The sequence below is a fragment of the Erpetoichthys calabaricus genome, chromosome 13, assembly GCF_900747795.2.
Source record: "Erpetoichthys calabaricus chromosome 13, fErpCal1.3, whole genome shotgun sequence".
Taxonomy (NCBI): Eukaryota; Metazoa; Chordata; class Cladistia; order Polypteriformes; family Polypteridae; genus Erpetoichthys; species Erpetoichthys calabaricus.
Window position 1 is genome coordinate 12,304,148 of NC_041406.2, and position 14,502 is coordinate 12,318,649.

At 41.3% G+C, this 14,502-nt stretch overlaps 1 protein-coding gene and 1 long non-coding RNA gene across 4 annotated transcripts in view; one reads left to right on the top strand and one right to left on the bottom strand.

Moving 5' to 3' along the window:
• Window positions 1-14,502, bottom strand: part of LOC127530043 (uncharacterized) — a 454,116-nt gene that overhangs the window by 265,102 nt on the left and 174,512 nt on the right. The gene's annotated exons all lie outside the window — the stretch shown is intronic.
• dnah5 (dynein, axonemal, heavy chain 5) overlaps window positions 1-14,502 on the top strand; it is a 437,381-nt gene that overhangs the window by 247,182 nt on the left and 175,697 nt on the right. For all 3 annotated transcript variants that reach the window (XM_051935611.1, XM_051935612.1, XM_051935613.1), the window contains exons 37-41: window positions 1,862-2,049; window positions 4,152-4,346; window positions 8,392-8,526; window positions 10,529-10,636; window positions 12,938-13,091. In XM_051935611.1, coding sequence (XP_051791571.1) covers window positions 1,862-2,049; window positions 4,152-4,346; window positions 8,392-8,526; window positions 10,529-10,636; window positions 12,938-13,091 — 780 coding nt within the window. The remainder of the gene's footprint in view (window positions 1-1,861; window positions 2,050-4,151; window positions 4,347-8,391; window positions 8,527-10,528; window positions 10,637-12,937; window positions 13,092-14,502) is intronic.

Consider the following 14,502-nt stretch of genomic DNA (forward strand, 5'->3'; position numbering starts at 1 on the left):
TCAGAGATCGTAAAAAAAAAAATTGGAGGTAATGTCGTTTTACTCGCTGTACATTTTACTCAAACATTACCAGTTATTCCACGAGGGAGACCAGCAGATGAACTCAACGCATGTTTAAAATCCATGCTTCTCCCACGCTCGGTTATATGTCGCGTGTTCTCAGGTAGGTGCACCAAAAAATGTATACATTTAAGCATGTAATGGGCAAACAAAAAATGAGGTATACCCGAAGGCACTGCAGTAGTACTTAATGTAACTTTACTTCTTAAATGTTAATGTTTTACTGTTTAATAATTTATACGCTTCTTATATGTTGTTCAAATTCTTTTATCAAAATACCACTAACAGCGCAATGCACGATAACATGGAGTGAATACACCATACGCATCTGCCCACGGCCGCCCTGCTGTGCGCAGATAGGAGTTGATTCTACAATAAAATAAAATAAACATAAAAAGAGTAAAACAATCATCACCCATAAAGCGTGTGTGTGTGTATATATGTGTATATATATATGTTGATATGTGGATGTGTATATGTGTGTATATATATATATATATATATATATGTAGATATGTATATATATGTGTATATGTATATGTATATATATGTTTATATGTGTGTGTGTGTATTTTATATATATAAAACACAGCAACACTCATAACAATGACAACACAATTACATTGACAATCATGTTACGTTATTTTTAAAATGTTTCCTTTTTTTTTCATAACCTCTTTAACACACTACTTCTCTGCTGCGAAGCGCGGGTATTTTGCTAGTACTATATAAGCACTAGTATAAGCACAGTAATTATCAATCCATGTTCCAATCCAATCCACCCTGGCCATCGGACCTTACTCCTTTTCTATGTTAACTAATGTTGTCTTATTTTAATTTCTTATTTTGTCTTTTATTTTTCTTTTCTTCATTATGTAAAGCACTTTGAGCTACTTTTTGTATGAAAATGTGCTATATAAATAAATGTTGTTGTTGTTATGTTTCGCGGAATATATATATTATATATTGTCAGAAAAACGGCTAACAGGCAACGCAAAGGTTTGGGGCAGCCACCTGTATCATATGCCCTGAGTCCAAAATAGAACTGAACTTGTGGAGGTAAGATGGCGGCGATGTCATCAAAGATGCCGGAAACAGGAAGTGTTAAATAAATGTTTGGACGTCAGGCTTCACACATTCTATAGTTTATGCCTACATTTTGTAACATTTATTACTACAATATGAAAAAGTTTCTGTTTCAACAATGTGTTTACACAGATTACTTTAGAAATGGAACACACATGAAATGCGTGTGTTCCAAATAACGATCTATTATTTCCACTCTAAAACTCCGCTTCAGTCCCAGATAATCAATCAAGGCATGAGCTGGGAAAAGTTCGCTCACGTTCTAAGTCGGTGGGGGGATGGAATAGCCGGCTGCTGGCAGCTTGTCTTTATCAGCACATTTAGAGGACAAAAGACGTTCTCGGAGAGGTGTGAACGGATTTAAGGTGGGCCGGATCTATGAGTTTTTTTCCTAGGCTCTGGTAATTCTAGTGTTAAAGAGATCTTTTCAGACTGGAGTTAAATGTGTGACTGATTCAGAATGGAGGCAGCACCCCTGAAGAAGAAACCAAACTGGAAGGAGGCAGGGCCAGAAAACTATTTCCTGGAAGTGACATCACTGGTACTGCCTGATCTGCATGAGAGAATGGAGGAGAAGAATTGGGCAACAGCGCCAACCCTCAACTTGGGGTGGAATTACCCTTAGATAAGCCTTCGAGTTGTCTATCAAGCGTACACGTGTGACAACATGTAGAAATGGAGAATATTCATAAATTCCATGTTTTTCTTTTCCTAGGTCTTGCCCAGTCTGGATCATGGGGCTGTTTTGATGAGTTCAATCGGATTGACCTGCCTGTTCTGTCAGTCGCTGCCCAGCAGATTGCCATTGTTCTGACCTGTAAAAAGGAGCGCAAGAAAAACTTCATTTTCACGGACGGTGACAATGTGGATATGAATCCCGAGTTTGGAATCTTTCTCACTATGGTGGGTTTCTAAAGACGGCAGCTTCACCGACTTGTAATCTTTAGTAGACATTGCTGGTGTCTGTTCTGGTGTTCTGTCAAGCTAAGTATCTGTGAACGTAGAGGGGTGTTTTTGAAGTCTCCGTGGGAATTTTTCTGGAATGGGCTGATTAAGTATATTTTCTTACAGCTAACTTCAATTGCCTCAAAGCATATTACATTTCAATTTGATCGCCATTCCAACGCTCTCTATAGTAAAGCACAGAACAAATGTGTCTGGTATACCGACAGTTGAACCAGTAGCAGGTGAAATTACTATGTTAGGATCACACAATGCCTGGAAAATGAAAAAAAATGATGTTACTACTTACTGTTAGGCTGGAGTGGTGGGTCTGAGGCCAAGGGTCTGCGGTGGTATCTGGAAAATTGCTGTTTCAAGTCCCATTAGTGCCAGAAGGGATCCTACTCTGTTGGGCCCTTAACCTGAAAATTGCTCCAGGGGTGCTGTACAATGGGCGACCCTGTTCTCTTACCCCCCAAAAATCATACAAAAAAACAATTTCACCCCTCTGGTATTAATAAAGTATATCCAGAAAAGAAAAATTTGCATAATTTAAACAGAATTTCAGTCGTACATCTTTACTTTTAGCTTTTTAATATATTTAAATGATTTGGATAGGAAAATAAGTAACTAGCTGGTTAAGTTGGCAGAACTAGTTGGTTAATTTGGAATCCGTTATATCATTACAGAAAGACAGGCTTGGGCAGATTTGTGGCAGATGAAATTTAATGTCAGTAAATGTAAAGAATTACACGTAGGAAGTAAAAATGTGAGGTTTGAATGCACAATGAGAGTTCTGAAAATCGAGAGTCCACCTTATGAGAAGGATTTAGGAGTCATAGTGGACTATCAACTGCCAGGCAGTGTTCAGAAGCCATTAAGAATTTGTGAATTTCCCACTGGGATTAATAAAGTATCTATCTATCTATCTATCTATCTATCTATCTATCTATCTATCTATCTATCTATCTATCTATCTATCTATCTATCTATCTATCTATCTATCTATCTATCTATCTATCTATCTATCTATCTATCTATCTAAGAAGGCTAACAGAATGTCAGGTTATATAGCACCTTGATGTGTGAAGTACAAGTCACAGGAGGTTCTCATCAATCTTTATAACACACTGGTGAGGCCTCATCTAGAGTCCTGTGTGCAGTTTGGGTCTCCAGGCTACAAAACGGACATAGCAGCACTAGAAAAGGTGAAAAGGTCCAGAGAAGAGCGATGAGGTTGATACAGGACTACAGGGGATGAGTTATGAGGAAAAATTAAAAGAGCTGAACCTTTACAGGAGATGAAGAGGAGACCTGAGTGAAGTGTTAAAAATTATGAAGGGAATTAGTCCAGTGGATCGAGACGGTGCCTTTAAAATGAGTTCATCAAGAACACGGGGACACAGTTGAAAACTTGTTAAGTACTGTGGTAGACAGTATGACTTTAGGGACCATCAAAACTTGACTTGATTTTATTTTGGAAGAATGTTAGTTTATATAGCGCCTTGATGTGTGGAGTTCAAGTCACAGGAGGTTCTTCTCAAGCTTTATAACACACTGGTAAGGCCTCATCTGGAGTCCTTTGTCCAGTTTTGGTCTCATGCTACAAAAAGGACATAGCAGCACAAGAGAAGGTCCAGAGAAGAGCGACTAGGCTGATTTAGGGCTACATTGGATAAGTTATGAAGAAAGATTAAAAGAGCTGAGCCTTTGTTGAAGATGAAGAGGAGACCTGAGTGAAGTGTTTAAAATTATGAAGGGAATTAGTCCAGCAGATCGAGACGGTGACTTTAAAATGAGTTCATCAAGAACACGGGGACACAGTTAGAAACTTGTGAAGGGTGAATTTCAAACAAAAATTAGAAAGTTTTTCTTTACACAGAGAACTATGGACACTTGGAATAAGCGACCAAGTAGTTTGGTAGACAGTAGGAATTTAGGGACTTTCAAAACTCGACTTGATGTTTTTTTAGAAGAATTAAGTGGATAGGACTGGCGAGCTTCGTTGGGCTGAATGGCCTGTTCTCGTCTTGATTGTTCACATGTTCTTTTTCTCTGGCTAGAATCCTGGCTATGCTGGACGTCAAGAACTTCCAGAAAACCTCAAGATCAATTTTCGCTCAGTAGCGATGATGGTGCCCGATCGGCAAATCATTATCAGGGTCAAGCTGGCCAGCTGTGGATTCATCGATAACATCGTGCTGGCCAGAAAGTTCTTCACTTTGTATAAGCTGTGTGAGGAGCAACTGTCTAAACAGGTAAGTATTTTCATGAAGTAGTGGAGTGGTTTTCTAACATGTGGTGCTCTTTTTGATTCTGTGTACAGTATTGGCTGATGTGTTCACTTTTTTTGCAATTATTAGGATATGAACATCCCATAGTTCTGTATGGTAGGTTGATTTCCAAGTGTAAATTGGCTCAGAGTGAGTTTGTGGATGTGTGAATTGGTTCAGGGATGGTTCGTAACTCGTACCTGTTGAGCTAAAGGATGATCAGAACCAAAACGGGTATCAAAAGTTCAAATCAAAGGAGCGGAGCCTAATTATCTTTAACTAGGAAAGCTTTAAAAGAAGGATTTGACAAACACCGCTTGTGTACTAATCACAGACTAGAGAGAGACGCCATCACACTCGTGATGTTGCACATACAGCTGTTAAACAGTAGCTGCAAAATGGCAGCATCCATGAATAGCGATAACCCTGTTGAAAAATACTGGTGCAAAATATTTTTTAATACATTTCCAGTTCAAAAACCAGTGCAAGATTTGGATTCATCATACTTCCAAACCCAAAAGGGGTGCAAAATGTTACAGCAAAACAAAATGAAAACTGCAAAAAATGTAAAATGGTTCCAACTTGTAACAGAACCCTAACCCCACTGATCTGGCCCTCATTTTGAATGGATAAGTTTGGTATTTTTCAAGTCAAAGTTATTTCTTCACAAACATGCAATTTACAGTCATATGAAAAAGTTAGGGACCCCTCTCAGCCTGCATAATAATTGACTCTCCTTTCAACAAAACAGATAACAGTGGTATGTCTTTCATTTCCTAGGAACATCTGAGTACTGCGGTGTTTTCTAAACAAAGTTTTTTAGTGACGCAGTATTTAGTTGTATGAAATGAAATCAAATGTGAAAAACTGGCTGTGCACAAATGTGGGTCCCCTTGTCATTGTGCTGATTTGAATGCCTGTCACTGCTCAAAGCTGATTACTTGGTTGATGAGCCTTGAACTTCATAGACAGGTGTGTCCATCATGAGATATAAAGGTATTTAAGGTGGTCAATTGCAAGTTGTGCTTCCTTCCCTTTGACTCTCCTCTGAAGAGTTGACAGCATGGGATCCTCAAAGCAACTCTCCAAAGATCTGAAAACAAAGATTGTTGAGTCTCATGGTTTAGAGGAAGGCTACAAAAAGCCATCTCAGAAGTTTAAACGGTCAGTTTCAACTGTAAGGATTGAATCAGGAAATGGAAGGCCACAGGCACAGTTGCTGTTAAACCCAGCAGGTCTGGCAGGCCAAGAAAAATCCAGGAGAGGCATATGAGCAGGATTGTGAGAATGGTGACAGACAACCCACAGATCACCTCCAAAGACCTGCAAGAACATCTCGCTGCAGATGGTGTATCTGTACATCGTTCTACAATTCAGCGCAATTTGCACAAAGAACATCTGTATGGCAGGGTGATGAGAGAGAAGCCCTTTCTGCACTCACGCCACAAACAGAGTCGCTTGTTGTATGCCAATGCTCATTTAGACAAGCCAGATTAATTTTGGAACAAAGTGCTTTGGACTGATGAGACAAAAGTCGAGTTATTCGGTCATAACAAAAAGTGTTTTGCATGGCAGAAGAAGAACACCGCATTCCAAGAGAAACACCAGCTACCTACTGTCAAATTTGGTGGAGGTTCCATCATGCTGTGTTGCTGTGTGGCTAGTTCAGGGACTGGGGCCCTTGTTAAAGTCGAGGGTCAGATGAATTCAACCCAATATCAACAGATTCTTCAGGATAATGTTCAAGCATCAGTCACAAAGTTGAAGTTACGCTGGGGTTGGATATTCCAACAAGACAATGACCCAAAACACAGTTGGAAATCTACAAAGGCATTCATGCAGAGGGACAAGTACAATGTTCTGGAATGGCCGTCACAGTCCCCTGACTTGAATATCATTGAAAATCTAAGGGATGATTTGAAGCAGGCTGTCCATCAAATTGAACTGAAGTGGAGAGATTTTGTATGAAGAATGGTCAACAATACCTCCATCCAGAATGTAGACACTCATCAGAGGCTATAGGAGAACAGCGTCTAGAGGCTCAACTAAGTATTGAGGTCATATCTCTGTTGGGATGCCCACATTTATGCACCTGTCTAATTTTGTTATGATGCATATTGCATATTTTCTGTTAATCCAATAAACTTAATGTCACTGCTGGAATACTACTGTTTCCATAAGGCATGTCACATATTAAAAGGAAGTTTTAATTTGAAAGCTCAGCCAATGAGAAACAAAAATCCAAAGAATTAAGAGGGGTTCCCAAACTTTTTCATTTGACTGTATATATTTGTTATGTGAAATTGTGTTCTCAAGGTAAAGTTTCAATTGATTTGATAAACAATATCTTGCCCACATTTAAGTTTACATTGGACGCCATGGGGCACGGTAAAAGAAGCTTATAAATGTATCTGCTTTCCAAACCAAGACAGTGGTCGGGTATTTTTGTTTTACATTTTTTATTGATTTTATTGAAATCACACAACATTTCATACAAATAGATCAATTGTACAAGAATAGGATTGAAGACAAATCAGCCCCCACCCCTGAGAAAGAGAGCATGGGCAGCAGAATAAAACTTAAAGCTAGTAAAAATAAGCAAATATATAAATTAATAAGTGAATATACATAAATGGAGAAGTAAAAGAAAAAAAAAGAGAATATGTAGAGAATCTGCTTCCTCAGTGCTTTATTCTGAAATGTTATTGATTAGATCCTGCCAGGTTTGGACAAATTTATGCACAAATCCTCTAAGTGAGAATTTTCTATCCATCCATCCATTTTCCAACCCACTGAATCCGAACACAGGGTCACGGGGGTCTGCTGGAGCCAATCCCAGCCAACACAGGGCACAAAGCAGGAACCAATCCTGGGCAGGGTGCCAACCCACCACAGGACACACACACACACACCAACACACCAAGCACACACTAGGGCCAATTTAGAATCGCCAATCCACCTAACCTGCATGTCTTTGGACTGTGGGAGGAAACTGGAGCAGACACGAGGAGAACATGCAAACTCCACGCAGGGAGGACCCAGGAAGCGAACCACAGGTCTCCTAACTGTGAGGCAGCAGCGCTACCACCGCAAGTGAGAATTTTATTTTTTCCAATTTCAAATAATATATAACATCAGTTACCCACTGACTTAAAAGGGGAGAGTTAGGATTCTTCCAGTTTAGCAAGATAAGTCTACGTGCCAATAGTGAAGTGAAGGCAATCACGGTTTGTTTGTCCTTCTCCACTTTAAGCCCCTCTTTGAGCCCACCAAACACAGCTGTTAGTGGATTAGGAGGGATTGGGACACCAAGGCTGTCTGAAAGGCATTTAAAAATCTTGGTCCAAAATGATGTTAATTTGGTGCAGGCCCAAAACATGTGGCCCAGTGAGGCTGGAGCTCGATTGCAACGTTCCCAGGTTGGATCTTGCTCTGGAAACATTCTGGACAATTTTAAGTGAGACAGATGTGCTCGATATATATTTTTGGTTGAATAATTGTATGCTTTGCGCATATGGAGCTCGAGTGAATTCCCCGCATCGTGCCTTCCACTTCTTTTCTAATATGTTGAGTCAGAGATCCTTTTCCCATTGTTCCTCTTGGATCTTTGAAAGGGAGAGGACTGTAAAATAATTTTATATATTGCAGAAATGCTGTCTGAGTCCTCGAAACTGAACAATATTTTTTCCAGCATAGAGGGAGGTGGGAGATGAGGAAAATTGGGCAGGTTCTGTTTAACAAAGTTTCTAATTTGAAGTCAGTGAAAGAAATGTGTTGCTGGAACGTTAAGTTGTCGGGTATTTATCCGTGTATGTAAAATAGTTATTAGTTCATGTCATCTTTAAACAAAAAAAAAAAAACATATCAATATTATGAGCTTCATCCATGTTTTTGTCAGTTATGTTTCAGAAACTAACTAAATAAGTAAAGCAAATGCCGTTAATGATTTGAGGCCTTTGTTAAGAGTCCAGCGAGCTCTAACTGCTGATTCCTGTGTTTCTTCTCTTCTTGCAATGACCCCAACATGTAGGTGCACTACGACTTTGGCCTCCGAAACATTTTGTCTGTGCTACGAACACTTGGAGCAGCAAAACGGGCAAACCCCAGTGACACGGAGTCAACTATTGTGATGCGCGTGTTGCGAGACATGAACCTCTCCAAACTGGTATGTGCTCATCTCCTGTATTACATCACACGTCGGCTCTGGTCCCTGGGGGCCCTAACTTGGATGAACGATTCAAAAGTGACGTCAAGCTGTTTTATGTTGTGATATTTTTTATGTTGCATTATAGTACATTATTTTTGGTGTGGTGTGGTTTGGGGTGGGGTGGCAATGTTCCTTATCTGGATAGAAGGTCAGCCCATTGGAAGCTCCAGAGGAAAAAAAGGGTGTTCTCTACCCTAGCCAGGAAAATAGCAGATGATGCCAGTTTGGAACTGGGTATGCTGGCATTCTGGCAGAGTCAAATTGAGGAACAATACCAGGCCAGGTGGCCACCACGGGAGACAACAGGTCAGGGCTACATGCTTAGGTGATGTTTTAGGTGGCAGCATCTCTGGACAGCTCTACCTGTATGGACACCCACATGTCAATGTATTAATAGAGCAAATTTAATACAACATCAGCAATGCTGGAGCCAAAGTGCTTTACACAGAACATGCAATAAGCATAAGACAAAACTAGCAATAAAATAGAAGAAAAACAAAATTCAAGAATACAGTAAAGTGAAACAAACCATGGGCTAAGAGGGTACAATTACCTGTACCACAGAAGATCACGAAAAGCCAGAGAATAGAAATGCGTCTTAAGTCTCATTGTAAAGAGTTCAATTGAAGGGGACCCCTTAATAAGGGAGAGAGTTCCACAGATGGGGTGCAGCACTTGTCCCCCTTAATTTTACACTTTCTACCAGGGACCGCAAGAGACAGCTGACCAGTCGATCTAAGCTCTCTGGATGGCTGGTGTATAACAAACAATTCAGATAAATAGGCCAGACCCCATGTAGTGATTTAAAAACCAGCAGCAAAATTTTTAAATTAATTCTGTCACGTCTGACTCATCATCTTAGTCCAAAATGGAAAGTTTGTAGTGCTTAAATTATGAGGAAAAGCCGAGAAAGTACTGTGTTGTGCTGCACTTCCACTCTCGATCAGGCCTCACCCAACATGCCCTGCAAAAGCACGTGATACTCCTTTTACATGACAGCAGATAGAAGCGGCATGCAGCGTGGCCCAGGTACATTAGAACAATCTGGACGAGAACAAGTCAATTTAGCCCACCAAAACTCTCCAGCCTGTTCAATTAATTCTTCCAAAATAACATCAAGTTGAGTTTTGAATTTCCCTAAAGTTCTACTGTCTACCACACTTCATGTGTCTGTGGTTCTCTGTGTGAAAGTCACTCTTAACAAGTTTCCAATGGTGTCCCCATGTTCTTGTTGAACTCATTTTAAAGTCACCGTCTCGATCCACTGGACTAATTCTAAACACTTCACTCAGGTCTCCTTTTCATCTCCTGTAAAGGCTCAGCTCTTTTAATTTTTCCTCTTAACTCATCCCCTGAAGCTCTTAAAGCAGCCTAGTTGCTCTTCTCTGGACCTTTTCTAGTGCTGCTATGTACTTTTTGTAGTCTGGAGACCAAAACTGCACACAGGACTCCAGATGAGGTCTCACCAGTGTGTTATATAGCATAAGCAGAACCTCCTGTGACTTGTACTGCACACGTCAAGACTCTATATAACCTGACATTCTGTTAGCCTTCTTAATGGCTTCTGAACACTGTCTGGCAGTTGATAGTAACGAGTCCACCATGACTCCTACATCCTTCTTATAAGGTGGACGTCCAGGTGTGTAATGCTAAGCTCTGGCCAACTTTGTCTGTTAGTCTATTTATCTATAATATAGTGCCTTTCATCTATCTATCTATCTATCTATCTATCTATCTATCTATCTATCTATCTATCTATCTATCTATCTATCTATCTATCTATCTGTCTGTCTGTCTGTCTGTCTGTCTGTCTGTCTGTCTGTCTGTCTGTCTGTCTGTCTGTCTGTCTGTCTACTTTCACTTGTTAAGAGTATAAAATGACTTTTAAAGCAGATTTTATTAGATGCTTTGACTGATCGTACAGGTTTTGACTTTTTTAATGTGTACTTATTGATTCCAGATTGATGAAGATGAACCGCTGTTCCTGAGTCTAATTGAGGACCTTTTCCCTGGAATTCAGCTGGATAAAGCTGGCTATCCTGAGCTGGAAGTTGCAATTGACAAACAGGTTAGAAACTCCTCATCACTGCCTGCAAATTAATTATTCCCCCACCAAAAATTATCTGGTGGTTACTAAGAGTGGTTAGTACAGCTACCTTCCAATACAGTGGCCTGTTTTGTCTACAGGGTTCTCCAGTTTCCTCCATCATCCAGATGTTTATCGAGACCTGATCATCTCAGACAGACATTTTGACGACACGCGAGACTAAACATTACAACCTTGGGAAGCAAAACCCGTGAGACGGTGACTTTTTCACGTCACGTCCTACTTACAAACAATTTAAAACAAGTTCACACACATCTAACCAAGCAGTTGTTGGAATGCTGTTGGCAGACATACTTCAGGTGCTCCCAGCTCTTAAAACAACGATAAGCAGAACACACAGCTCGCCAGCAGATGATCCGACCGCATCTCCTCAGCCTGCGTTCAGTTAGATAGATAGATAGATAGATAGATAGATAGATAGATAGATAGATAGATAGATAGATAGATAGATAGATAGATAGATAGATAGATAGATAGATAGATAGATACTTTATTAATCCCAAGGGGAAATTCACATTCTCCAGCAGCAGCATACTGATACAAAAGCAATATTAAATTAAAGAGTGATAACAATGCAGGTATAACAGACAATATCTTTGTATAATGTTAACGTTTACCACCCCCGGTGGAATTGAAGAGTCCCATAGTGTTTCGGAGGGACGATCTTCTCAGTCTGTCAGTGGAGCAGGACGGTGAAAGCAGTCTGTCGTTGAAGCTGCTCCTCTGTCTGGAGATGATCCTGTTCAGTGGATGCAGTGGATTCTCCATAATTGACAGGAGTCTGCTCAGCGCCGTCGCGCTGCCACAGATGTCAAACTGTCCAGCTCCGTGCCTACAATAGAGCCTGCCTTCCTCACCAGTTTGTCCAGGTGTGAGGCGTCCTTCTTCTTTATGCTGCCTCCCCAGCACACCACCGCGTAGAAGAGGGTGCTCACCACAACCATCTGAGAGAACATCTGCAGCATCTTATTGGAGATGTTGAAGGACGCCAGCCTTCTAAGGAAGTATAACCGGCTCTGTCCTTTCTAGTTCTCCCCCCCTTCACAATGCGAGCGGCAGAGACGTGAAGTGGCAAAAAGGACAGCTGCTGTACAGGCTTTTAAATGATAGATGTGCAGCGTGACAAGCAGAACACGCAGCTCGCCAGCAGCAGCAGCAGCAAGACAGCAGTTGGTCCGACCGCATCTCCTTAGTGTGCGTTAAGCCTCCCACTTCACAACGTGAGCAGCGTTATACGTCCCTCGAGAGAGAGATGTAACCACGCCCGGGGCTGGAAATAAAGGACAAATATTGTTTTTACAAAAGTTTTAAAGTAAAATAATGTATATGTAACAATTTCCATGAAAATAACAATCTCTTTAAATTGTATATCCGGTAAACCAAACCCAGGGGTGGGCGAGCGAAGCCCCCTAGTAATCAATAAAAGCAACATTAATATATCAACATAAATCAAAGAATCAAAAGTGAACAAAAGGACCATAAAACACGAATTTGAACCCGAGCCAGGGGAGGAACCCTGACTGAGACGTGACTTCATCTTTTGTTGGTATGTCACTGTACTTTTCAATGAGACTTTCTCATCTTTCAGCTGCGTCATTCACCACCGTCACGCGTGCCGACAATTCACCAAATCCTTTGACCATTGGATCATCTCTCCATGGCTGAGACCCTTCTCTACCTTTTTTCCGTAAGGACATCAAGGAAAGATGTCACTTCTTTCTGTTACCAGATCCCTAAACCTCAGTTGTTCCGATTTCATTTGTCAGCTTAAGACTTTGAGGAATGTCCGGTGATGGTGGCCGCTGCCGGCTTTGCACCATCATTTTCCATTGTTTCAGCAGAGACTCCATCATCAGAAAGGCCTACTTACTATTAGAATGGTTTTGAAATTCCTAGCTAATACCAGTAGGTTCTGGAAATTTGCGCTTACTATTAGAATGTTCTGGGAACTCCACCTTTGTTCTAGAATGTTCTCTGTTTACTTTTTTTTTTATTGTTTACTAATCACTTAGCCAGTTAAGACCCCCATGAGTGATCACTAAATATTTAACAACCAGATTGAAATTTCACAGGTAGGTAAGTTACCCCCAATGGATAAAGGGGGTCTTTTGCATGTAGGCTTGCCTGACAATAACACAATGGAGCTCAATTTGAGACTTGAACTTCAAACAGTAAGACTGGTGGGTAGAAAAGGGGGAGCAGAGAAATTAGACGACGAGGAAATAAAGTGATACGGGATCCCTTATTTGAAATGTCTTTTAGGTTGGTGAGGCCGGTCTTATCATCCATCCAGCATGGAAACTAAAAGTAATTCAGCTGTTTGAAACCCAAAGAGTCCGTCATGGGATGATGACACTGGGGCCCAGTGGAGCTGGAAAGACCACCTGCATTCATACCTTAATGAAGGCCATGACAGGTAAGCGTATGTGTCACATGAGTGGCTCACCATCAGTTTCTTTTTTCTTTTTCTTTCTAAATATTCAAAGAGAATTTGGGGGACTTTCATTTTATGGGTCCATTTCCTGGGTCCTCCCTGCGTGGAGTTTGCATGTTCTCCCTGTGTCTGCGTGGATTTCCTCCCACAATCCAAAGACATTTAGGTTAGGTGCATTGGCAATCCTAAATTGTCCCTAATGTGTGCTTGGGGTGTGTGTGTGTGCCCTACGGTGGGCTGGCGCCCTGCCCAGGATTTGTTCCTGCCTTGCGCCCTGTGTTAGCTGGCATTGGCTCCAGCAGACCCCGGTGACCCTCTGTTAGGATATAGCGGGTTGGACAATGACTGACTGACCGACTGACTGATTTGATGTGTAGTCATGTCTTCAAAGTACAGTTAGGGTGGCGTGACAGTGCTGTGGTTGACGGCGTCCTTCTGGAGTCCTGGATTTGAATTCCATCCTGGAAAACTTGGTGTGCACTTTGCACATTTTCCCTGCGTCTGAAGGGCCTTTCTTTCCAGTTCTCCCATTTTCCTCCCACATCCCAATCACGTACATGTTAGGTTAACAGGCATCTTGAAACGTGTGAGTGAGTGTTGGAGTGGACAGAGTGGACCCCAAGATAAGTCGCTTTGAATGAAAGAATCTGCTAAGCAAATAAATGCAAATGTAAACATAAAGTGTCCCCCATAATGTTTGGAACAAAGACCCACTTCTCCTTGCTGTCCCCCTCCGCTCATGTTTTTCACAGTTGGCATCACAGATATTTCATTGCTTCATAAGACCCCTCAGCTTGCTTCTACCCTTTGGAGTCTGCATTTGTCATTGTTCAACCTGACGCCAAGAGTTGTGCCAATGAAAGAAGCCATCATGAGGCTGAAAAACAAGAATAAAACCATTGGAGACATCGGTAACACCTTAGGATGACCAAAATCAAATGTCTGGAATATCATGACGATCACAAAGGGACTGGTAGGCCAAGGAAGACCTCCACTGCTGAGGACAAAAGAATGTTCACTGTGATAAAGAAAAAGCTCTCAACGCCTGTCTGACAGATCATACATAGTCTTCAGGGGGCTGATGTGGACGTGTCAGAGACAACTATCAGCAGAAGACTTCATGAACAGAAACACAGAGGACACACTGCAAGACGTGAACCACAAGAACACAATGGCCAGATTACAGATTTTGAATAAGGACTACAAAGAGCCTGCAGAATTCTGGGAAAAGGTCTTGTGGACAGACGAGACAAAGATGGACCTCCTCAGAGTGATGACGAGAGCAAAGTGTGGAGATGTCAAGGAACTACCCAAGAGCCAAAGCAGACCAACTCATCTGTTATACATGGTGGTGCTGGGGGTCTTATGGCTTGGGCATGTATGGCTGGCACAG